Genomic DNA, 24,901 nt, shown 5'->3' with positions numbered 1-24,901 from the left:
CAGAAGAACAGTGCACTCTCGTGCCTGGCGAGGCCCCGTGCAGAGCGCATGGTCTCCTCGGCATAGTGGACACTGGGCTTGGTGGGTCTTTGTTCTTGGCCCCGGTGCATCCTATGGTGTGTCCAGCCTCCGGGGACAGCTAAATGGTACCCAGGCCAGTTGGGACAGTCCAGAATGTCTGCAGGTGCTGACACAACCCTCCCGGGGGTACGGTGGGGTGCCCAAATCACCCCAGACTGAGAAGCACGGAGTACACTTGGCAGTCAACGCCTTTTCCACCCTCCCCTGCCGGGGCCCGGGGAGCCGCTGGAGCCCGGGCTTGCTGTGTCGTTTATTACTTCACCACGTATTTACACTCCGCGGGGAGCCTGTCCTGTCCCTTGGCCTCGGCAGTGGCCGCCCCGGCGGGTGGCCGAGTCCCAGCTCGAGGCCCGGGCGTCACACGTTGAGCAGCAGCGGCCGGTGCTCCTCGTCGGCCGCGTCGCCGGGAGGGATCTCGTAGATGACGAACAGGGAGGAATAGAGGCAGCCCAGGAAGGCCGTGAGGCTGGAGAAGTACATGACCCCGTTGGCGCTGCCCACGGCCGAGGTCAGCGGCCCCAGGACCAGCGAGACCAGGATCTGGGCCAGGAAGTACTGGCAGCTGAGCAGGGAGATGTCCACGCCCATGCCCCGCCGCGTGCCGTCCGCGCTGGACCCTGCGAACTGACCGGAGCGGGGATGCGTCAGCGAGCCCGGCGCTGCCCGGAGGACGACGTCCACGCGAGAGGTGGCAAGTGGCGACGGCGGTGGCCAGCAGGGCCACCCCCTTTGCCTTCCCGCCATGATGCCTCCCGCGAGCTCTCGGACCGACATCGCCGCGTTCTGAGAAGCCCAAGGCTACGCGTGGCTCCGGGGAGGCCCAGAGACATGGAGCCTCCGGGAGGCCACAGCCAGAGGCCCAGCCTCCGCGCAGCCCACGCTGCATCTCGGCGGTGGCCCTTGGTCCTCGGTGGCCCTGCAGGGGGTGGGGGGGACGGGCAGTCCTTTGCCCCAAACTGGCCCGTTGCTTCACCCAGGGAAAGGGGTGCAGGGCCCCATAAAACGGCGGGGACAGCGCCGCTGCTGAGTGCACTCCTCCGCGGCCACCGCCCGTCTCCTGCGGGGTGCCCGCGCTGAGAGGGGCCGTCACAGCTGCCGCCACACACCCGGCAGGCCCAGGACCACCAGCCCGCGGCTCTCGCTCTTCCTAAGGTGCATGAGCGCAGGCAGCCCCCGGCTGGCCTTGCCAGACTCCAAATTCTAAAAGGAACAGGGCCAGGCCGGGGCCGGGATGGGGGGCTGCGACACCCAACTACAGGGGTACCAGAAACAGAGTCACCGCAAACATCACAGTGGGAATGTTATGCAGCCGTGAAAAGGAAGGAGCCCTGACGCGCTACACCACGGATGAGCCCTGAAGCCATCACACCGACACGCTGACCTGCGATGGAGACTGGTGGCTGCCTCAGAGGGCCAGGGGATGGCTGAGGGGTTCTTTTGGGATTGACGTGGTTCTAGTGTTGATTGTGATGCCGGGCGTGGTGGCGCACGCTTGTAATCCCAGCATTTGGGAGGCTGAGACTGGAGGATCGTGGTTCGCGGACAGCCTCAGCTACTTAGTGAGCCCTCTGCAACTCAGTGAGACCCGGTTTCAAAATAAAGACTAAAAAATAGGGCAGGGGGTGTAGCTCAGAGGTAGAATGCCCCTGGGTTCTATCCCTAGTACCACAAATAAAATAAAATTAAGCCAGGCGTGGTGGCGCACGCTTGTAATCCCAGTACTTGGGAGGCTGAGACAGGAAGATCACACAAGTTCAAAGCCAGCCTCAGCTACTTAGTGAGACCCTGTTTCAAAATAAAATATAAGACGCCAGACGTGGTGGCGCACGCTTGTCATCCCCGCGCTTGGGAGGCGGAGACAGGAGGATCGCGCAGGTTCGAAGCCAGCCGCGCGCGCTGGCTTAGGAGACTCTGTTTCTAAATAAAAATATAAAAATAGGTCTGGGAGTGTAGCCCAGAGGTAGAAGGGCTTCCAGGAACCCCAGTACCACCAAAAATAAATAAATAAATAAATAAATAAATAAATAAATAAATAAATAAAAAATATAAATAAATAAAATAAAATATAAAATAGGTCGGGGGCATAGCCCAGAGGTAGAGGCCCCTGAGTTCCAACCCCAGGAACACACACACACACACACACACACACACACACACACACACAAATACATAAAATTGATCGTGGCGATGTTAACCACTAAAGATCACTGAATTGCATCCCACTGGGTGCCTTACAGCTCGATGCTCTGGTTAAAGAAGACTCCATCTGAATAAAACAGCAGCGTTCTTTACAAAGACGGCGTCGGCTTCCTCATTTCCCTCTGCCTCAGACTCCAGTGTGGATACCGCCCTGCTGTCAAGCCTGTCTTCATTTTAATGTGTTGTTATTGTTACTGGGGATAAAAGCAGGGGCATCCTACCTCCAAACTACACCCTCAGCCCTATTTTATTTTATTTATTTTTCATTTTCTAAGTTTTTTCTTTTGTGGTACTGGGGGTGGAACCCAGGGGCTTTTCTACCTCCGGGCTACACTCCCAGACCTATTTTTATACTTTATTTGGAAACAGGGTCTCACTGAGGTGCTGAGAGCCTCACTCAGTAGCTGAGGCTGGCTTCGAACCCGTGCGATCCTCCTGTCTCAGCCTCTTAAGCGCGGAGATTACAAGCGTGCGCCATCACGCCCGGCTCATTTATTCTTAAATTTTGAACCAAGGTCCCACTAAGTAGCCGAGGGCCTTGCTAAGTTGCTGAGGCTGGCCTGAGCCTCGATCACCCTGTCTGGGCCTCTTAATACCAGGATCACAATCGTGCGCCACCACGCCAACTTAGGGCCCTGCTGGTCCAAGGTTTCGGTGCCCCCTCTGCCCCGTGCCTGACCGTGCCTGCTGTGGGCTGGAGGCTGGAGGCCTGCCGGGGTCGGCCTGGGCCTCCTCCCGTGTCCCGTGTTCGGTGCCCGGGGGGGTGGGGGCCCCACGGAAGGGCCCCATTCGCAGAGGCGGCTGCCCGGGCCTGGCGCTCACCTTCTTGCTCTGGTAGTAGTCACAGAGCAGCGAGTAGGGCAGGGTGCACAGGGTGGAGAAGAGGATCCCGTAGGTAACGCAGAGCGACAGGACCACGTAGAGGTTCCGGGAGAGCGTGGCCAGCCCGGTGCCCAGGCCGAAGGCGACGTAGGCAATGAAGTAGAGCGTGCGGGTGCTCAGGCGCTCCTCCAGCTTCTCCAGGATGGCTGCGGGGGGGGGGGGGTCCTGAGCCTGCCGGCGCCCCACGGCCCCCCGGGCGGCTCGGAGGGGCTCGCTCACCCTGGCCCGGGGGACAGGGGGGCTCAGCGCCCTCCACCCCACACCCCAGCCCTCTTTATTTATTTTATTTATTATTATTATTTATTTATTGCGGATCTGGGGATGGAACCCAGGGGCATTCTACCTCGGAGCTACACCCCCAGCCTGGCTTTTTATTCTTTATTTTGAAACAGGCCTCACTGAGTTGCAGAGGGCCTCACTAAGTAGGTGAGGCTGGCCCCGAACCGTGATCCTCCTGTCTCAGCCTCCTGAATGCTGGGATGACAAGCGTGCACCACCACGCCCGGCTTTGTTTCTTTTCTTTTCTTTTTTTTTAATTTTTTTGGTGCTGGGGATTGAACCCAGGGACCTTCTACCTCCGAGCTGCATCCCAGCCTGATTTTATTTTGAAACAGAGTCTCACCAAATTGGTGAATGTCTTGCTAAATTGCTCCAGCTGGTCTCAAACTTGCAATCCTCCTGTCTCAGTTTCACAATATTGGGGTTACAGGTGTGTGCCACTACACTGGGCCATTTATTTATTATTTATTTATTTTTGTGGTACTCTGGATTGGACCCAGGGCATTCTACTTCTGAGATATATCCCCAGCCCTATTTTAATTTTTTATTTTGAAACAGGGTCTCACTAAGTTCCTAAGGAACTTGTTAAACGAGTCTGTCCTCGAACCTGTAATCCTCCTTGTCTCAGGCTCCCAGCAATGGGGTTACAGGAGCGCACCCTCATGCCAGGCTTCAGATTCCTGCATACGGTCTCTCTACCCAACCTCCAGAAGTGGCAAGCCTCTTCTGCCGGACTCGACCTCCCTAAGATGGGGAAAAGCAGAATCGGCGCCACAGCCCACAGCCTGTTTTTGTATGGCCCTGGAGCAAAGGATGGCTTTATATTTTTAAAAAGCTTTGTAAAAACATCAAAAGATGAAGCCGGGCGTGGTGGCGCACGCTTGTAATCCCCACGCTTGGGAGGCGGAGACAGGAGGATCGCGCATTAAAAGACCCTGTTTCCAAATTACAAGGAAAAAAAAAAATATATATATATATATATATATATATATATATATATATATATATATATATATATTAGGTCTGGGAGTGTAGTAGCCCAGAGGTAGAAGGGTTCCATCCCCAGTACCACAAAAACAATTAAATTAAATTAAAAATTAAAAAAATAAAAATGAAAAAATCAAAAGATGACAAATACTTTGTAACATAAAAATTCTATGAAATTCCCCAGCACTAGGCCAGGCCCATTCACATCACCTGAGGTGAATTCTGAGCCTAGCGGGCATGGGAACTTCCACCTGAGTGCCTGCAGCTGTCTACCATGTGGACTTTTTTTTTTTTGGGAAAAGCACATAGAAAGCCGGGCACGTTGGCGCACCCTTGTAATGCCAGCATTCGGGAGGCGGAGACCGGAGGATTGGTCACAGTTCGAGGCCGGCCGCGGCTACTTAGCCAGGCCCTTTGCAATTCAGCGAGAACCTGTTTCCAAAAAAAAAAAAAAAAAATAGGGCTGGGGGTAGCCCAGAGGTGGGATGCCCCGGGCCCACTAGGGCTCGGAGGTGCCCTGGCGGGTGCACAGCCGGCTCGTCCCGCCTCCCGCAGCCCGGGTCCCCCGGCCCGGCCTCTGGCCCGCAGTGCGGCCGGGCGGCGCCGAGGGCCAGCCGGGCAGGGCGGCCGGGCAGGCCGGGCAGGGCGGCGGCGCTGGCGCCCACCTGAGTAGAAGGCGGCGCTGAAGGCGTAGACGCACAGCCCCCAGCAGCCGGCCGTGACGCCGCGGCTGTACTTCTGGTAGGCCTCCGACGTGTGCGGCGCCTGGGGGTCGCCCTGGAACACCACCTCGCCCATGAAGTCCGTGTAGAACAGCAGCGTCCCCTCGAACGACAGCCAGCCTGGGAGGGAGCGGGGGCCCCCGAGGAGGGGGGCGCAGGTCGCTTAGGGGACCCCATCTCGAAGTGAAAAATAAAATAGGGCTGGGGACGTGGCCCGGAGGAAGAGGCCCCTGGCTCGAACCCCAGCACTACAAAACAGACAGGAAAAGTAAATGGGAGGCGAGCCGGCGCGGGGCGCGCTGCTCAGGCCCGCGCTGGGAGGCGGAGGCAGGAGGATGGCGCAGGTGCGGAGCCAGCGCAGGAGACCCTGTTTCCACATAAAAAGTATAAAATAGGTCTGGGAGCGTAGCCCGGAGGCAGAAGGGCTTCCAGGAACCCCAGCACCACCAAAAATAATAATAAAAAAAAAGGCTGGGGTGTAGCTCGGAGTAGCGCGCCCCGGGTTCCAGCCCCAGTGCCTGAAAGTACAGAAACTAAAGAAGGCGCCCGCGCTTCCCAGGAGGCCCTCGGCGTCTGAGCCGCAGCCAGCGCCCAGGGGCCATTAGGAAGGCTGGGCGGGGGCCAGGCGCGCTCCCTCAGGAGCCCGGCCGCTCAGGGCCACCCGCTTCCTCCCTCTGGAGGAAGATGGTATTGGCTGGGCCTCTTGCGCCCTGAAAAGTACCACGCACAACCCGGTCAGCAACCAACTGTTATTAAACAGGCTCATTTTTCTGACGGGCTGGGGATGGGACCCCGGGGCATCCGACCTCCGAGCGACTCCCCCTGCCTTATTTTTATTCTTTATTTTGAAACAGGGTCTCACTGAGTTGCAGAGGGCCTCGCTAAGTAGCTGAGGCTGGCCTCAAACCTGCGATCCTCCTCTCTCAGCCTCCCGAATGCTGGGATCACCATGTGCCACCACGCCCAGCCAAGCTGGGGAGGCCTGCTGGGCGCACGGGAAGGCGGGAAGCTTCGCAGCCACTTGCCCGGGAGCTTTGGGGATGCGGGCGCGGTGGGCCGCAGGGGACCCCGGGGTCCGCCCCGGCCGGGCCTCACCCAGGAAGTGGTTGACGCACAGGCTGCGCAGCGCCTTGGGCATGTGGCAGATGGTGGCGCAGAGGCGCCGCAGGGACAGGGCCTGCTCCGCGCGCTCGCCGGCGCCCGTCAGCTCGCTCTCGTACTTGACGCCGTTCAGCAAGATGTTCGCGACCTGCGAGGGACCGAGGTGGTCAGAGCCGGCGGCCCCGGCCACGCACCTGCAGGTGGAGCCCAGGCCAGCCTCCCAGGCGGAGGAAGGACTCTTGGCGCGCGTGTGCGTGTGCGCATGTGTGTGCACGTGTGCGCGTGTGTGTCTAGGGATCGAAGTCAGGGCCCTTTACCTTCAGGCTACCCCCCAGCCCCGTAAGTGTATATATTTGAAACAAGGTCTCAGTAAATCGCTCAGGCTGGCCTCGAACCTGTGATCCTTCTGTCTCAGACTCTAAAATAGCAGATTACAGGCGTGCGCCCCTGAGCCTGAGGAGTCCTTGCCTCTAGGACCTGGTAGAATTTCTTCTCAACTTTCCACAATGTGGCACAAGGGGCGAATCTCTTGCAAAATACAAAATACAAGCCGGGCGTGGTGGGCACGCTGTGATCCCAGCATTCGGAGGCTGAGACCGGAGGATCGCGGTTCGCGGCCAGCCTCGGCTGCTTAGTGACAACACAGACATCGTGTCCCTTCTTCCCTGGGAGACTTACAGGGTGTGAACGGCCACCTTCAAGGTGAGGGGCCCTGCTCAAAGGAGGCCGCCGGCACGCGGGGCAGGGGCAGGGGTCGCCGTGGGGAGCTGGGGGGAGGGAGCGGATGCGGGGACTGGTCCCGAGCCCCCGGGACGGCCGGAGCACCTGTCGCTCGCTGGCCTGGTTCACCAGCTCTTCCTGGAATGAGATGTTCACTCCACCGCGCCCTGCCTGGGTTTGGGGTACCGACTCCAGCCGGGCGAATTGTGCTGGAATTTAGCTGGGTTTTGTTTTGTAGGACTGAGGATTGAACCCCGGGGCATTCTGCTTGTTTTTTTTTTTTTTTTTTCTTCTTTTTGGTGGTACTGGGGCTCCTGGAAGCCCTTCTACCTCTGGGCTACACTCCCAGACCTATTTTATATTTTTATTTAAGAGACCCTCCAGGGTCTCTTAAGCCAGCGCAACTGGCTTCGAACCTGCGCGATCCTCCTGTCTCCGCCTCCCAAGCGCGGGGGTTACAGGCGTGCGCCACCACGCCCGGCCATTCTGCTTGTTTTTGCTTTTTTTTTTTTTTAATTTGGAAGCAGGGTCTTGCTGGCCTCAAATCTGGGACCCTCTGGTTTCAGCCTCCCAAATACTGGGGTGACAGGCGTGTGCGCCACCTTGCCTAGCTGGAACTCCGCTGTTTTGAGAATAAAGAGGAGTCGCTGCTCTGGCTCCAGGGGGAGCGGGTGGCACCTGGGTACTCCAGAGGGACAGACACAGCGTCCACACGCTGGTCCCACAAGCGGCCACAGGGACAGAGCTGGTCAGCCATGCCTGCTGGGGGAGACCGCTAAAATGGCCAAAAGTGTCCCCACTGGGGGCCAGGGTGTCTATGGTTAGTTCATGATTTACTTTTTTTTCTTTTTCTTTTTTTTTTTTTCTTTTGCGGTACTGGGGATGGAACCCAGGGGCATTCTACCTCCGAACTATACCCCCTGCCCTATTTTTTATTCTCTTTCTTTATTTCTTTCTTTCTTTTTGGTGGTACTGGGGTTCCTGGAAGCCCTTCTACCTCCGGGATACACTCCCATGGGCTACACTCCCAGACCTATTTTATATTTTTATTTGGAAACAGGGTCTCTTAAGCCAGCGCAGCTGGCTTCGAACCTGCACGATCCTCCTGTCTCCGCCTCCCAAGCGCGGGGATTACAAGTGTGGCCACCACGCCCGGCTTTTATGCTTTATTTTGAAACAGGGTCTCACTGAGTTGCACAGGGCCTCACTAAGTAGCTGAGGCTGTCCGCGAACCACAGTTCTCCTGTCTCCGCCTCCCGAGTGCTGGGATGACAAGCGTGCCTACCACGCCTGGCTCATGATTTTATTTTCCTCAGTGAACTGACACATAAACTATAGTGAATGGATAATGAAATTAAGAAAAAATAAAGATTAACGTGAGACAGATGAGCCAGGATGTCCCACGGACAAACAGCGGCCTGGCCGCTCAGGTCTCACCAGAACGAGGACCGAGGTGTCTGACTCCTGCCTTCGACAACGAGGGGCCTACCTGCCTCCAGTCCTGTCCCGACTGCGCTCACGTGTCGACTTCCACGCTGCCCGGGGCACAGCCCAGGCCCCCGCAGAACCATGAGGCACCCACAAAATCAGAGGGGACACGGGCCGCAGTGTGGAGGAGAGAGCGGCCGGCCAGCTGGGGCTGTCGCCTCCCCTGTGGCCAAGCCAGGGAGGCCTGCCCGGGCTCCAGGGGGCCTGGGCCGCCTCAGCCAGCTACCTGAGCCGGGTGCCCTGGTGGGTCCCACGTGGACCTGGTCAGGGCCCACAGCGCAGGGTGACTTCAGGACCTGCTTGGTCTCACGGGCCTGCACTTCCAGTCTGCCGGGCCTTCAGAGCCCACTCTTTGGCAGCCCGTGAAGTCAGAAAGTTGTACAGGAGCCGGGTGTGGTGGCTGCGCTTGTAATTCCAGTACTTAGGAGGCTGAGACAGGAGGATCACACGTTTGAAGCCAGCCTCAGCTACTTAGTGAGGCTCTCTGTAACTTAGACCCTGTTTCCAAATAAAATATAAAAATAAGTCTAGGGGTGTAACCTGGAGGTAGAAAGCCTCTGGGTTCCATACCCAGTACCACAAAAAAAAAAAAAAAAAAAAGAAGAAAGAAGGAAAGGAAGGAAGGAAGGAAGGAAGGAAGGAAGGAAATAAGTTGTATAGGACTAAGAAACCCAAGTTCCAACTCACCCAATTAAATTCTATAAAGCCAAGGGCTGGGCGTGGTGCACACGCTTGTAATCCCCGCGCTTGGGAGGCTGAGACAGGAGGATCGCACAGATTCGAAGCCAGCCTCAGTTACTTAGTGAGGCTCTCGGAAACTCAGTGAGACCCTGTTTCCAAATAAAATATAAAATAGGCCTGAGGGTGTAGCCCGGAAGTAGGCCTGAGGGTGTAGCCCGGAAGTATTTTTGTGGAACCCCTGGGTTCCACAAAAATAAATAAATAAATAAATAACAAAATAAATAAATAAATTCTATGAAGTCAGTATCACATTAATACCAAAACCAAGTAAAGCTCAAGGAAGGAAAACTACAGGCCTATATCTTTACAACACTGCTAAACAAAATACTAGCAACACACATTCAAAACCACATCAAGAAAATCACCCATGACCAGTCAGGGTTCATGCCAGGGATGCAAGGCTGGGTCAACATGACAGTCAATGCATGCCACTCATCAGATAAACAGAAACAAAGACAAAAATCACAGGACCATTTCAACAGTCACTGAAATCCAACATCCACTGATGCTAAAAGCACTGCAGAGAATTGGAATAGAAGGAACTTAGCTCAACATCATAAAGGCAATCTACAATAGGCCCACAGCCAACACCATGTTAAATGGGGGAAATTGCGAGAATTTCCCCTAAAAACAGGAACAGGACAAGGACGTCCATTATCACCACTTCTTTTCAATATAGTACTTGAGACTCTAGCCAGAGCGGCAAGAAAAGGAAATCAAAGGAGTTCAAATAGGAAAAGAACTCAAACTTTCACTATTTGCAGATGACATGATACTATACCTAGAAGACCCAACAAATTCAACCAAAAAGCTTATAGAACGGATCAACAAATTCAGCAATTTGTCTGTATACAAAATCAATCTTAAAAAACCAGAAGTCTGTATACCAACCATATATCCACTGAAAAAGAAATCCAGAAAACACTTCCACTTAGGATTCCCTCCCCCAAATAAAATACTTAGGAATAAACTTAACCAAGGAGGTAAAAGATCTCTACAAAGAAAATTATAAAACACTGAAAAAAGAAATCAAAGAAGACCTTAGAAGATGGAAAGATCTTCCATGTTCATGGATAGGCAGAATAAATATTGAAATGGTCATAACTTCCAAAAGTGATCTACAGATTCCATGCAATACCCATTAAAATACCAAGATAATTTCTCACAGACATAGAAAAATCAGTTTTTAAAATCATTTGGAACAACAACAAAAAAGCCAGAATTGCCAAAGTAGTGCTCAGCAACAAAAACCATGCAGGAGGAATCACAATACCTGACTTTAAACTACACTACAAAGCCGTAGTAATAAAAACAGCATGGTACTGGCACAAAAACAGATACATAGACCAGTGGAGCAGAATAGAAGACCCAGAAACAAGTCCACACACTTAGAGCCGATTGATTTTTTACAAAGGGGCCAAAAATATTACACTGTAAAAAAGCCTGTCAACAAATGGTGTTGGCAAAACTGGTTAACCATATGCAAAAATTGGAAATTAATCCCACTTTCTCACCCTGCACAAGAGTCAATTCAAGATGGATCAAAGACTTGGAAACTAAACCAGAGACCTTGAAGCTCCTTGAAGAGGGCATAGGTCCAACACTGCAACACATAGGCACAGACAAACACTTTCTCAACAAGACCCCAAAGGCACAACAAATTAAAAGACGAATCAATACGTGGGATTGCATGAAACTGAAGAGCTTCTGTTCAGCAAAGGAAACTATCAAGAACCTCAACCGAGAGCCAGCAGAATGGGAAAAGATTTTTGCCACCTACACCTCTGATAGAGGACTAATATCTAGAATATACAGAGAACTCAAGAAACTCAACACTAAGAAAACAAAGCATCCAATAACAAAATGGGCAAATGAACTAAATAGACACTTCACAAAAGAAGAAATTCAAATGGCCAATAAATGCATGAAAAAATGCTCAACATCACTGGCAATCAGAGAGATGCAAATCAAAACCACCCTGAGATTTCACCTAACTCCAACTAGAATGGCCATCATTCAAAACACAAACAACAACAGATGCTGGAGAGGATGTGGAGAAGTGGGAACTCTAAGACATTGTTGGTAGGATTGCAAATTAGTGCAACCGCTTTGGAAAACAGTATGGAGAATCCTCAGAAGAATGGGAACAAATCTACCATTTGATCCAGCAATACCACTGTTGGGTATCTACCCAAAAGAAAAGAAACCAAACTACAAACTAATGCATGTGTACCTATGTTCATAGCTGCACAATTCACCATAGCCAAACTATGGAACCAGCCAAGATGTCCATCAATAGAGGAATGGATTACAAAACTGTGGCATATGTACACAATGGAATTTTACTCAGCCATCAAAAAAAAAAAAAAAAACTCAATTCCATCACTTACAGGGAAATGGATGGACCTGGAGGACATTATGCTAAGTGAGATTATTAAGTCACAAAAAATAAGAAATTGGATGTTCTCCCTCGTATGCGAAAGCCAGGGAGAAAATGGTCATGGGAGGAACTCTAGATGAAGAAGGAAATCCTATAGAGGAGCAAACAAGGCGACCTGAGGGATGGGAGGGGAGAGAGCTCCTCTAAAGCACATGGCGAGCTTTAACAGACATATCAAATCAGTCGCAAGCCAAGCGTGAGGAGGAGGGAGGAGGGAGCTGGGGAAGGGACTGGGTGATGTGTGCAGGCATGCGCCTCCACCATCTTGCAGCCCGTGAAGATGCGCGGCTGCACCAATAGAAAGCTAGACATGAGACCCAGGCTCCTAACACTTCCTCCTCCTGGGACGCCCCGAGGCCGGCGAGGCACAGAGACCGCTGCATCCACTCGAGAAAAGAGAATTATACACCTTTGGTTTAAAACAGCCGCTTCCAGCTCATGGGTCCTGAAAGCTGGTAAAACCTCAAAAAAAAAAAAAAAATTGGTCTGGCGGCCAATCGGACACGTACTAAAGACAAGTCAGCCTTCTGGAAGGTTCTGTGCCTTTGCAAGGGTACCGCTGCCCTTTGCTGTCCAGAGTTTTTGTGGCCCCTCGGAGTCAGCTAACGTTAACCCCAGGGAGAAATGGCCGAAGTCTGGGGAGGTCCCAGGTGCTGCTGACACTGGGTTGTCTTTTATTTATTTATTTTATTAGGTATTGAGTTCAGGGTCATTCTGCCTCTAAGCTACACCCCCAGCCCTTTTTATTTATTTTGAAACAGTCTCGCTAAGTTGCTGAGGTCCTAAGTGGCTGAGGCTGGCCTCGAACCTGCGATCCTCCTGTCTCAGCCTTGAGAGCCCTGGGGTGCCAGGTGTGCGCCGCCGCCCGGCTGTCATCATCTTTTCAGAGGACTCGGGTTTGCTGACGCCACAGGCACACGGCCAGAACGGGCTGTGGGCTGGTTGTTGAGGGAAAGGACCGGAGAACGAAGAAACACACTCCGGGCTTGTGCAACCAAGCTCAGTGGAGGACTACCCTCAGGCAAACACGGCAGGTGTGCAAGAATTGACACTTTAATTTGTGGCCTGGGAATTATTATTATTATTATTATTATTATTATTATTATTAGTGGTAGTAATGGGGTTCTTGGAAGCCCTTCTACCTTTTACCTCCGGGCTACACTCCCAGACCAATTTTTAAAAATATTTTATTTGGAAATAGGATCTCTTAAGCCAGCGCGGCTGGCTTCGAACCTGCGCGATCCTCCTGTCTCCGCCTCCCAAGCGCGGGGATTACAAGCGTGGCCACCACGCCCAGCTTCCGTCTTTATTTTAAAGGAGGGCTTCAGCAGGGCGTAGTGGCGTATTCCTAGAATCCCAGTACTTGGGAGGCTGAGACAGGAAGATTGCAGGTTTGAGGCCAGCCTCAGCAAGCAGTGAGACTCTCATCAACCTAGTGAGACCCTGGTTCCAAATAAGAAATAAAGTCAGGCTGGGGGACAGGGTGTAGCTTGAAGGCAGAATGCCTCTGGGTTCGATCCCCAGAACCACAAAAATTAAAAAAATAAATACAAATAAATAAAAAAGGGTTTCCCTAAGTTGCCGAGGCCGGCTTCAAAGCTGCGGTCCTCTACCACTGACTGGGATCACGGGCGTGTGCCACTGTAAGGGGAATATTTCAGAGCCCCCTCTATGTGGATTAGAAGACCGTATAAACCCCACGCCCGGCTGGCCTTTTTTAATTTTTTGGTGCCGGGGATGGAACCTCCGAGCTTCACCCCAGCCCTATTCTTGAAACAGGGTCTCACTGAGTTGCAAAAAGCCTCACCTAGTAGCCGAGGCTGGCCTTGAACCGCGATCCTCCTGTCTCAGCCTCCCGAATGCTGGGATGACCAGTGTGCGCCCCGACGCCCCGGCTCGGCCATTTCTTTCCCGATCACCTCCCCTGCCATCTGGGGGGGCCGCTGCTTTTTTACCTGTTGGCTGAAGGTCACGTTCCTCCGCCTGCTGGTCTCGGGGCCGCCGCCTCCAGCCGCGTCGGGCAGCGCCAAGGTCTGGGGTCTCTTCAGAATCCCCGAGGCCCGGGGCTTGGGGGCGTCCAGGGAGCCCACCCTCGGCACGTCGCGGTCGGGGTCGCAGCCCGGGGCGGCCTCCCTCCTGTCCAGCAGCCCGGGGTCCTGGTGGTGGAAGGCGCCGGGCGCCCGGGGGAAGCTGAGGCTGAGGGCCGGCCTGGGGGCGCTGCTGGACAGGGCCAGGTAGCCGTCGTGGCCGCCCGTGAAGCAGTCGATGAGGACGCCGTCTATGTGCGCCGCGCTGAAGGTCGAGGCGAACTCGTTGACGCCGGTCAGGGAGCTGTCCCTGCTGAGGGAGCTGCCGTACTTGGGCGTCAGGGGGCTGGGCGGGGAGATGGGGCTGGAGAAGCTGGCGTACAGCCCGGGGCCGGGCTGCGGGCCCGCGGCGCCCCCGGCCTCCCCCTCCGGGGCCACGGGCGGCGACGGCGGCAGCGGGAGGCTGGGACTCTTCATGGCCGTCCTCTTCCCGGCCAGGGGCCGCAGCGGCCGCTCCGGGATGCTGACCAGGGTCAGCACCGTGGTCACGCTCAGGGTGATGGCGGTGAAGATGTAGATGACGCGGAGCTGGCCGCCCAGGGCCCGCCCGAAGCCGGTGGCGTCCCAGTGAATGCCCCCGACCACGTAGCCAAACCCTCCCCCGAGTCCTGCGGAGAGAAACCCGGGTGAGCGCCTCCTGCGGACAGGCAAGGAGACCCCCTCGCCCCCAGGAAAGGCGCTGCCGCCGCTCAGGAGCCAAGGGAGCCGAGTGCACGCCTGTGATCTCAGCACTGGGAGGCCGAGCAGGAGGACTGGGGTTTTGAGGCCAGCCTCCGCTACTTAGCGAGGCTCTCAGCAACTCAGTGAGATCCTGTTTCAAAAGCAAAAATTAAAAAAAAATCTGGGAGTGTGGCTGAGAGGTACAATACCCTAGGGTTCATTCCCCGGTACTTGAGAGAGAGAGAGAGAGAGAGAGAGAGAGAGAGAGAGAGAGAGAGAGGAGAGAGAGAGAGAGAAGAGAAGAGAAGAGAAGAGAAGAGAAGAGAAGAGAAAGAAAAGAAAGAAAAGAAAAGAAAAGAAAAGAAAAGAAAAGAAAAAGCCGGCCATGGTGGTGCACGATTGTGATCCCAGCACTCGGGAGGCTGAGACAGGAGGATCGCGGTTCGCGGACAGCCTCAGCTGCTTAGCGAGGCCCTCTGCAACTCAGTGAGACCCTGTTTCAAAATAAAGAACAAAAAATAGGGCTGGGGGTGTAGCTCGGAGGTAGAATGCTCCTGGATTTAATCCCCAGTAATATAAAACATATATGAGAGAATATACATGGGTGATATGCAAACACTGTGCCGTTTTATGTAAAGGACTTGGACATCATGCACTTTGGTACCTGCAGGGGTCCTGGGACCGTCTCCCGTGGACCCTGGGAACCACCGCATATATAAAATACCTACATGTGTATGGACAGTCCTCGGCGTGTGTCTGTGTGGTGCTGGCCATTCTGCCTCTGAACAATACCTTCAGCCCTTTTTAAAATTTTGTTTAGAGACAGTGTCTCAGTGGGTTACGGAGGGCCTCGCTCAATGGCTGAGGCCGGCCTTGAACCTGGGTCCTCCTGGCTCAGCCCCTCAAGGACAGGGACCATGCCCGGCTCCCTCCACTTCTCTGCGAGGGAGTGAGGAGGGTCCCAAGGGTGTGCCGAGGGGCTTACCCGCCAGGAGCGCGTGGATGTTGAGGCCGCGGTCCTGGTCCACGGGGCCGCACACGTCCATCATGTAGGCGTGGCTGGGGTTGTCCGCTGAGTCCGCGCTGAAGTCCATGAGCACCACCCCGCACACGGTGAGCAGGATGCCCCACTGGTGGTCGCTGGCCGTGTCGGCCAGGGCCGCGCCGATGTCCCTGCCATTGAGGAGCAGCGAGAGGCCCAGCAGCGCCCCTGGAGAGAGGGACGGAGTCACCGACGGCGGCCCCGCGGGTCAGGCTCAGGACGCTGGGACTGCCCGACACAAGCCCGCACCGGGAACCCCAGCACCCGGGAGACTGGGACAGGAGGGCCGAGATTTGAGGCTCCCGCAGCCACCGAGAGAGGGCCTTCGCCGCTTAGCAGGATCCTATTTCAAAATGAAAAATAAATAGGGCTGGGGTGTAGCTCAGAAGTAGAATGCTCCTGGGTTCCAGGCCCAGTACCACGAAAGAAAGGAAGGAAGGAAGGAAGGAAGGAAGGAAGGAAGGAAGGAAGGAAGGAAAGAAGGGAATTCTAAAAAAATCAAACTTCTCTGGGCGTGGTGGCGCACGCTTGTAATCCCCGCGCTTGGGAGGCTGAGACAGGAGGATCGCGCAGGTTCGAAGCCAGCCTCAGCTACTTAGTGAGGCTCTCAGCAACTCAGTGAGACCCTGTTTCCAAATAAAGTATAAAATAGGTCTGGGAGTATAGCCCGGAGGTAGAAAGCCCCTGGGTTCCATTCCCAGTGCCACACACAAAATAATTAATTAATTAAAATAAATAAATCGGGCTGGGGGTGTAGTTTGGAGGTAGAATGCCCCTGGGTTCCATCCCCAGTACCACACACAAAATTAATAATAATAATAATAATAATAATAATAATAATAAATAAAAGTCTCAGAGTGACTTATGTCGGATGCGGGCGCGGCTTTCCATGTGTCTTCCATGGGGAAACGACAGACCTATCGCCAGCACGAGGATGAAAGGGCGTCTCCTCCCAAAGCGCGACGTGCACCGGTCACTCCAGGCGCCCAGCAGAGGCTGCAGCAGGAACCCTACAGCAGAGCGCCACAGTCACCGCGGGCCCCCGGCCCTGGCATGGCTCGCCATGGCCCACCCAGGAGCAAGAGGGCTCGCAGCGACCCCTGGGGAGGCTGAGACAGGAGGAGCGCAGGTTCAAGACCAGCCCCGGCCACTTAGCGGGACTCTCGGCAACCTAGCAAGACCCTGTTTCAAAAACAAGAAATGAACCCGGGCGTGGTGGCGCACGCTTGTAATCCCAGCGTTTGGGAGGCTGAGACAGGAGGATCACAATTCGAGGACAGCCTCAGCTACTTAGCGAGGCTCTCAGCAACTCAGTGAAGACCGTTTCCAAATAGAAAACAATAATCGTAAAAAACAGGGCCGGGGGTGCAGCTCGGAGGCAGAATGCGCCTGGGTTCCATCCCCAGACCTGCAAAAGAATAAAAAGTGCGGGCTGCCACCAAGCACCCGGCGTCCTCCCGCAGCCCGCGGACCCCAGCGAAGCCCCCGGCCCCTCCGGCTCACCGAGGACCGGGCTGATGAGCCACACGAGGCTGTAGAGCTGGCCGGGCAGGCCCATCTGCAGCAGCACCGGCGTCACGTAGGCCGTCTCCATGGCGTAGCTGAACTCCACGCCGAAGAGGATGCTGCCGTTGAACACCAGCTCCCGGAGGGTCCTCTGGGGGCGCAGGTCCCCGCTGTCCCCGCGCTCGGCCGGGCAGGGCGTGTTGGGCGGCGGCGGCGGCGATGGCCGGACGCTCCTCCTCCGCTTGGGGTGACGCTTGAAGTTGTTGGCCCGGTGGCTGAGGGGCCGCGTCGCGGAGTCCGCGCAGCCCTGCGCCCTCCAGGAGTCCTGAGCCTCTCCCGGCAGGGTGCTGCTGGCCGGGGGGATCATGGCAGGCAGGCCCGGTGGGGGTCCCTGCGAGGAGAGCCGAGCGGTCACTCGATGGGGCCTGCACCATTCCCTCCTGTTGTCCCCACCCTCGGCGCAGGAAAAGTTCAGCGCACACACGGGGACCCCTAATAAAGTAATAAAGCTGCGTCCTAGCACAGCCCGGGGAGGCTGGCACGGGCATGCAGCGCTGCTAAGCAGACAAAGGCCAGCCTCTGACCCCTGGCCTCAGGTCCACACATAAGCCCGCAAGGGAGGAGCCAGGCGGTGCCACATGCCGGCAATCTGAGTCCCTAGGAGGCTGAGACAGGAGGATCGTGGTTTGCAGCCAGCTACTCAGTGAGGCCCTCTGCAACTCAGTGAGACCCTGTTTCAAAATAAAGAATAAAAAATAGAGCTGGGGGTGTGGCTCAGGGGTAGAATGCCCCTGGGTTTCATACCCAGTACCGAAAAAAAAAAAAAAATAGGGCTGGGGTGTAGCTCAGATGTAGAAGGCCCTTGGGTGCCATCCCCAGTAACACACACACACACACACACACACACACCGGTGGGAAAGTTCTAGGTCTCTGCTTGACCTCTGTCACGAGCCCACCGCACCCCACTCTCCTCACAGAACAGCAGCTGATGGGGTTTCCATGGATGTTCTTCCTGAGAGGTTGACCCACACCAGGACACTTTCCCAGCACTGACAGAGTTCCTGGTGGTGATGCTTATTGCTTACCAAGACAACAATTATAGACGTGCTTTCAAAGTTATTATATTATTATTAGTAGTACTAATAGTGTTAGTAGTCATACTGGGGATTGAATCCAGGAGCATTGAACCTCTGTGAGCTACACCCAACCCTAATTTTTATTCTTTATTTTGAAATGATCTTATAATTTGCAGAGGGCCTCACCAAGTAGCTGAGGCTGGTCATGAACTTGTCTCAGCCTCCCCAGTGCTGGGATTACAAGCGTGCGCCACCACACCCAATTCAAAATTATTTTTAAACTCCAAAAATATGGCCTTTATTTTTTATGTTACCTTATGATATCACTTTCTATCATAGTATCGCTAGTCCGCAACTTCCGTATGGATCACTCTGAAATTCCTCACTCCAGATTTATATCCCAAACTCCTCACTCACACACTCAGGGACAATCCTCCTTCTCTGAAGAAGACACCAGTGGTGGAAATGATTGGACTTAGGGACACACTAGCAGGATTCAGAACATTATGTTAACCCAATGACCCAGCCCCATCCATCCACCCATTCATTCCACCATCCATCCATCCATCCATCCAACCATCTATCCATCCATCTATCTATCCATCTATCCATCCAACCAACCTCCATCCATCCATCCATCCATCTATCCATCCATCCATCCATCCATCCAACCAACCACCATCCATCCATCCATCCATCCAACCATCTATCCATCCAACCAACCACCATCCATCCATCCATCTATCCATCCAACCAACCACCATCCATCCATCCATCCATCCAACCATCTATCCATACAACCAACCACCATCCATCCATCCATCCATCCATACAACCAACCATCTATCCATCTATCCATCCATCCATCTATCCATCCAACCAACCACCATCCATCCATCCATCCATTCATATAATCAACCATCTATCCATCTATCCATCCATCCATCCATCCATCCATCCATCCATCCATCTATCCATCCATCCATCCAACCATCCATCCAACCATCCATCCATCCATCCATCTATCCATCCATCCATCCATCCAACCAACCACCATCCATCCATCCATCCATCCAACCAACCACCATCCATCCATCCATCCAACCATCTATCCATACAACCAACCACCATCCATCCATCCATCCATCCATCCATCCATCTATCCATCCATCCATCCATCTATCCATCCAACCAACCACCATCCATCCATCCATACAACCAACCATCTATCCATCTATCCATCCATCCATCCAACCATCTATCCATCCATCCATCCATCCACCCACCCATCCATCCTTCACACCAACCAACCACTATCCATCCATCTATCCATTCCACCATCCATCATCCACCACCCGTCATCCTTCCATCCACCCTCTCTTCCATTCATCTACTTATCCGTCTATCCAACCAACCCTCACACCTCCACCTTTCCTATCCACACGTCCCCTCATCCACCATCTACCCACCCACCTTTCCTCACACCCAGCCTCCCAATCTGACGGAGCACTGAGGACCAAGATGCCGACGTTGTAGAGGTGAAGACGCCGTTCTTGCTCTCGCTAGGTGAAGAAGTGCGGGGAGGCGTTCTAACAACACGCACTGACCACGTAAGGGAGGTGAGCAGCCCTTGGGTGCGGGGTGGGGCGTGGCGAGAGGCCACCCCAGGAGGCAGTGGCTGAGGCGAAGGGCCCGAAGCCCCTTAAAGAGATGGCTTTAACACTGAGGCGACTCGGAATGGCCAGGGACGCACTCTGCTGGCACGTCTGTAAATGACTCATCTTGGGACCTTAGGAAAACGTCTCGCTCTCCTATAAAACAGCAGATGGACCTAGGAGCTAGGTGATGCTTCATTTAAAACAGACGTCAAGCCGGGCGTGGTGGGCACGCTTGTAATCCCCGCGCTGGGGAGGCGGAGACAGGAGGATCGCGCAGAAAATAGGGTTCGAAGCCAGCCGCGTGCGCGCGCGCTGGCTTAGGAGACCCTGTTTCTAAATAAAAATATAAAATAGGTCTGGGAGTGTAGCCCGGAGGTAGAAGGGCTTCCAGGAACCCCAGTACTACAAAATAATAATAATAATAATAATAATAATAATAATAATAATAATAAATAGATGTCAAGCCGGGCGTGGGGGCTCAAGCTTGTCATCCCAGCATTCGGGAGGCTGAGGCAGGAGGATCGCTGTTCTCGGTCAGCCTCAGCTACTCATGAGGCCCCTTGCAACTCAGTGAGACCTGTTTCAAAATAAAAGAATAAAAAAATAGGGCTGGGGGTGTCACTCGAAGGTAGAATGCCCCTGGGTTCCATCCCCAGTACCACAAAAAGAAAAGAAAGGAAAAGAAAAGAAAAGAAAATAGGGTTCATTTATGAAGAGCAGATCAGGATTACACGGTCAAAAAAGCTCAGCTTCTGTTTCTCAAGGGTGCAGCTCAGATGCTCCTGCCTGGTAAAACCCATCAGCTGGCCGGGCCTTGTCCCCCAATCCCTTCCCTGGAGCCTCACGCGTCAACAGCATTCGGAAGGCTGAGATTGGAGGATCGCAGTTCTCGGACAGCCTCAGCTACTGAGTGAGGCCCTTCACAACTTAATGAGACTCTATTTTAAAATAAAGAATAAAGGCCAGGCATGGTGGCATACGCTTGTAATCCCTGCGCTTGGGAGGCAGAGACAGGAGGATCGCGCAGGTTCGAAGCTAGCCGTGCTGGCTTAAGAGACTCTGTTTCCAATTAAAAAAAAAAAAGTATAAAAAATAGGTCTGGGAGTGTAGCCCAGAGGTAGAAGGGTTTCCAGGAATCCCAGAGGTAAAAGGGTTTCCAGGAATCCCAGTACCACCAAAAAATAAATAAATAAAGAAAGAAAGAATAAAAAAATAGGGCAGGGGGTGTAGCTCAGAGGTCGAATGACCCTGGGTTCCATCCCAGACCTGCAAAAACAAATATATATATACATATATATATACATATATATATACACATATATATATTTAATAGACATATTAATAACTATGTATTTGTTTATATGCTAAATATCAACATAAAACAAATATGTTAATAAACATCTATTTGTTTATTAAAGGCTACTCATGATACTTGATTTTAGAAGTTTTTTGTTGTTGTTGTGGAGGTGGTGGTGGTACTAAGGATTGTCCCAGGGGCATCGACCTTTGAGCTACACCTCCAGCCCTTTTTTATTTTTTATTTTTTTATTTTTTATTATTATTTTTTATTTTTTATTTTTGGTGGTACTGGGGGTGGAACCCAGAGGCTTTCTACCTCTGGGCTATACTCCCAGACCTATTTTATACTTTATTTGGAGACAGGGTGTCACTAAGTTGCTGAGAGCCTCACTAAGTAGCTGAGGCTGGCTCCGAACCCGCGTGATCCTCCTGTCTCAGCCTCCCGAGCGCGGGGATTACAAGCGTGCGCCACCACGCCCGGCCTCAGCCCTTTTTTATTTTAAAACAGGGTCTGATCTCGAACCTATGATCCTCTCTGTCTCTGCTACCCAAGTACTGGGATGAGATGCGTGTGCCCCCATGCCCAGCTTAGAAGAGTTTTTAAAATGTATTTTTGAGTGTTACTGTAAAAATGAGTAAAAGTAAAACTGTAAATCCTGAAACAGGATTTTCGTATGCGCACACAGATACTCATGGGACCATCTTACCACGCTAGAGGAACAAGCCGTCCATCGCCTCAAGAGGTGGCACCTCTGGAGACTCCCCAAAGGGCACCGCGCGCCTTCAGCTTGGAGGGCGTTTACAGTAACACTCCCTTCAAACGGTTTTATGGGACGTTTAGATGACATGTGACTAATAGAATAGGCACCTCCATGCAGGCAAAATGCTTAAAATTATCCTACCAGAGCCCAAGCCATCTCTTCACTTCTTACTTCTTTATTTGAACATGGGTTTCCCACCTTAGGGGCCTGGGGGCCCCTTATTTCCACACCCCATTTACTGATTCTCAAATGTAACACTTCAAGGAAGTCTTTCCGGACCATTAAAAAAAAATTCTGCAGCTGGGCGTGGTAGCACATACCTGTATTCCTGATACATGGGAGGCTGAGACAGGAGGATGGCTGGTTTGAAGCCAGCCTCGTCAACTTAGTGAGGCCCTGTGTTAAAAAAAATAGGGCTGAGGACGTGGCTCAGAAGTAGTACGCCCCTGGGTTCCATCCCCAGTAGCACAAAAAAGCCGAAATGGCAACAACAACCAACGGTGGACTTGGGTGGCAGTTACTAGCAGGCGTGGCGGCACACGTGTGTCATCCCAGAACTTGGGAGGCTGAGCCAGGAGGGGAGCAGGTTCGAGATCAGCCTCAGAAACTTACAATTGGGGCTCGCGTCTCCAGCGCCAGCTTGGCCCCTGTGGGAAGGCCAGCTTGGCCCCTGGCCGGAGCGCGGTGCTCAGCCTTTCATCGGCACCTGACTCTACTTCCTTGTAAGAGCTTAACAACAAAAAACAAAAAACAAGCAAAAAAAAAAAAAAAAAAAAAAAAAACCCAAACCACAGCAACTCCAGAAATCGCTGCAGCCAGGAGAGGAGGGGAAGGAGCTGCTGCTTCAGCGTCCTGGGTGCACCTGGGCGAATCCCGGGGCTGCAGGGATCTCGGGAGGTTCACCAGGGCCGCCCAGAGGGCTCAGCCGAGGCCCACCGGAAGCTGATGACACCTGCCCAGGTGCCCGGCCTCGGGCTCGGAAACGCGCATCAGGCCAGGGGCACCTGCCGCCTCGCTGCCACCTTGCCCGGGCTCCAGACCCGGGCTCCACGCGCCGCCCGATTAGCTCGACACCCAAGAAGAACAAAGGTCCCCGCGCCCACCTGCGGCCGCCGGGGACCACCCTGGGGCCTAGCGGCTGCCCGCCCGGCGGCCGCAGGGCGGGAGGGGAGGCGGGTACCTGTGGGTCCAGACCCGAGGCATCCCTTTCTGAGGCCGGCCTCCTGGCTGCCCCCGGCGCGGCGCGGGTCCCGGCCCCGCCGCCCCCGGCCCGCAGCGGCGGCTGCAGCATCACCCGCGGGGCGGGGCCGTGACGTCACGCCTGCATCCCGCCTGCATCCCGCGGAGCATCCTTAAAGCGGCCCCGTCGGCGTGGACCCAGCCCCGGAAGGGGGCGGGCTGTGACTTCCCTGGGTCTGTGCTCCGGGAAACAGTAAATTACTCCTTTACCACGGTGTCGATCGAGAGACGGATGCGTGGATATTATAAAGACATTTTCGTAGGCCTACGAGGACGTATTTTTTCTTCTGATTTTAAAAGAAAGGCGTACATTTTTATGCTTTTTCCATATAAATACGCAGCCATATGTTTGTTTACAAATAGTGTGTGCCCTGTAAGGCCGTGACCACGGCATGAAATGGGCGTTGATCCTGCCTAGAAATATTATGCTACGTTCACTTAAGAAACTTACCAGGTGCCAACACGTGCCAGGCGCTATTCCAGATATGGGGACGCAGCTGGCGGAAGAAGTTCCTGCCCCCGTGGAGTCACAGTTAGAGATGAAAAGACGCATAGAGCGATATGAATAAGTAAACAACATGCCAGAAAATGGCACCTCCTTCAAAGGACGCAAAACTCCTGCTTAGCAGGAGGATTAAGGGGTCTTCTGAGCCGGGCGTGGGGGGCGCTGGTCACCCCAGCATTCGGGAGGCTGAGGCCGGAGGATCGCGGCTCGCGGACAGCCTCAGCTACTCAGTGAGGCCCTCTGCAACTCAGTGAGACCCTGTGTCAAAATAAAGAATAAAAATAGGGCTGGGGGTGCAGCTTGGACATAGAGAGCGCCCCTGGGTTCCATCCCCAGTACTGGAGAGAGAGAGAGAGAGAGAGAGAGAGAGAGAGAGAGAGAGAGAGATTCTGTACAGCACAGTGATTGTAGTTGACAATACACTGAAGTCGGGTGTGGTGGCGCACACCTGGAATCCCAGTACTTGGAAGGCTGAGACAGGAGGGTCACAGGTTCGAGGACAGCCTCAGCAAGTAGAGACTCTCATCAACCTAGTGAGACCCTGTTTCAAGTAGAATACGGCTGGGGGTGTAACTTGGAGGTAGAAAGCCGGTACCAAAAACAACGGCAATATCCTGTATACTGGTCATTACTGAGTAGATTTCACGTGTTTTCAACGCACGCACGCGCGCACACACACACACACACACACACACACACACACCCCAAAACAGAACTCTGTGAGGTAACACCTATGTTAATTAGCTTCATTTAGCTAATGCACATTTAAATCAAAACATCATATTGTGCACAAAATAAATGCACACAATTCTTATTTCTTTTCTAATACTGGAGCTGGAACTCGGATGTTCTACCTCTGAATGACACCCCCAGCCCTATATTTTTGATTCTTTATTTTGAAACAGGGTCTCACTGAGTTGCAGAGGGCCTCACTAAGTAGTAGCTGAGGCCGTCCTCGAACCGCGATCCTCCTGTCTCAGCCTCCCTAATGCTGGGATTACAAGCGTGCGCCACCGCGCCCGACCTCAATGTGTTTTTCTATTTTGCATGTCAACGCAAACAACCTGCCATCATGCAGTTGCCATAAGGCCGGAGACAGCAACTGATAAAGCTCCATCTCGGGCCTTAACACAGGAGGAGCTGGTTTCTAACGGGGTGTCCAGTGGGGGCCGCGAGGGAGGCTGGGGAGGCAGCGCCTGGCTTCAGCCGCCCCGAGGTGCTTAAGGAGGCTCTGGGGAAGGGGGCGGCAGAATGCCAAGGAAAAAAAGTTAGCGTCTAGTTTCCGATATTCACAAAAGGATTTTTCAGTAAGATGCAGGGCGTGAAGTCTGGGCATTGTTGAGAAAGAAAGGAATTTATCAAATTCCCTTGCCCTCTTTTGCCCTTCCAAGTCTAAAACCTTCCTTTAAAATAAAAACAAAAAACCCT

At 53.5% G+C, this 24,901-nt stretch overlaps 1 protein-coding gene across 3 annotated transcripts; it reads right to left on the bottom strand.

The window, feature by feature from the left end:
- Window positions 1-438: 438 nt before the first annotated feature.
- Window positions 439-23,020, bottom strand: SLC45A1 (solute carrier family 45 member 1; the record flags this gene model as incomplete). Of its 3 annotated transcripts, XM_080693407.1 has the most annotated exons (9): window positions 439-705; window positions 3,103-3,308; window positions 5,094-5,270; window positions 6,246-6,399; window positions 13,596-14,335; window positions 15,373-15,597; window positions 16,347-16,439; window positions 16,933-17,326; window positions 22,910-23,020. In XM_080693407.1, the coding sequence occupies 9 exons, from the start codon at window positions 23,018-23,020 to the stop codon at window positions 439-441; spliced, it is 2,367 nt and encodes a 788-aa protein (XP_080549533.1). The 3 variants fall into 3 exon arrangements, with proteins under 3 accessions (XP_080549533.1, XP_080549534.1, XP_080549535.1); XM_080693408.1 differs by lacking the exons at window positions 16,347-16,439; window positions 22,910-23,020 and having other exon boundaries at window positions 6,219-6,399; window positions 16,933-17,218; XM_080693409.1 differs by lacking the exons at window positions 16,347-16,439; window positions 22,910-23,020 and having other exon boundaries at window positions 16,933-17,218.
- Window positions 23,021-24,901: the final 1,881 nt, after the last annotated feature.

This window comes from Muscardinus avellanarius (assembly GCF_963383645.1).
Source record: "Muscardinus avellanarius genome assembly, chromosome: 3".
Lineage (NCBI taxonomy): Eukaryota > Metazoa > Chordata > Mammalia > Rodentia > Gliridae > Muscardinus > Muscardinus avellanarius.
Note: the sequence above shows the minus strand (reverse complement) of the source record. Positions and strands in the feature narration are given on the sequence as shown.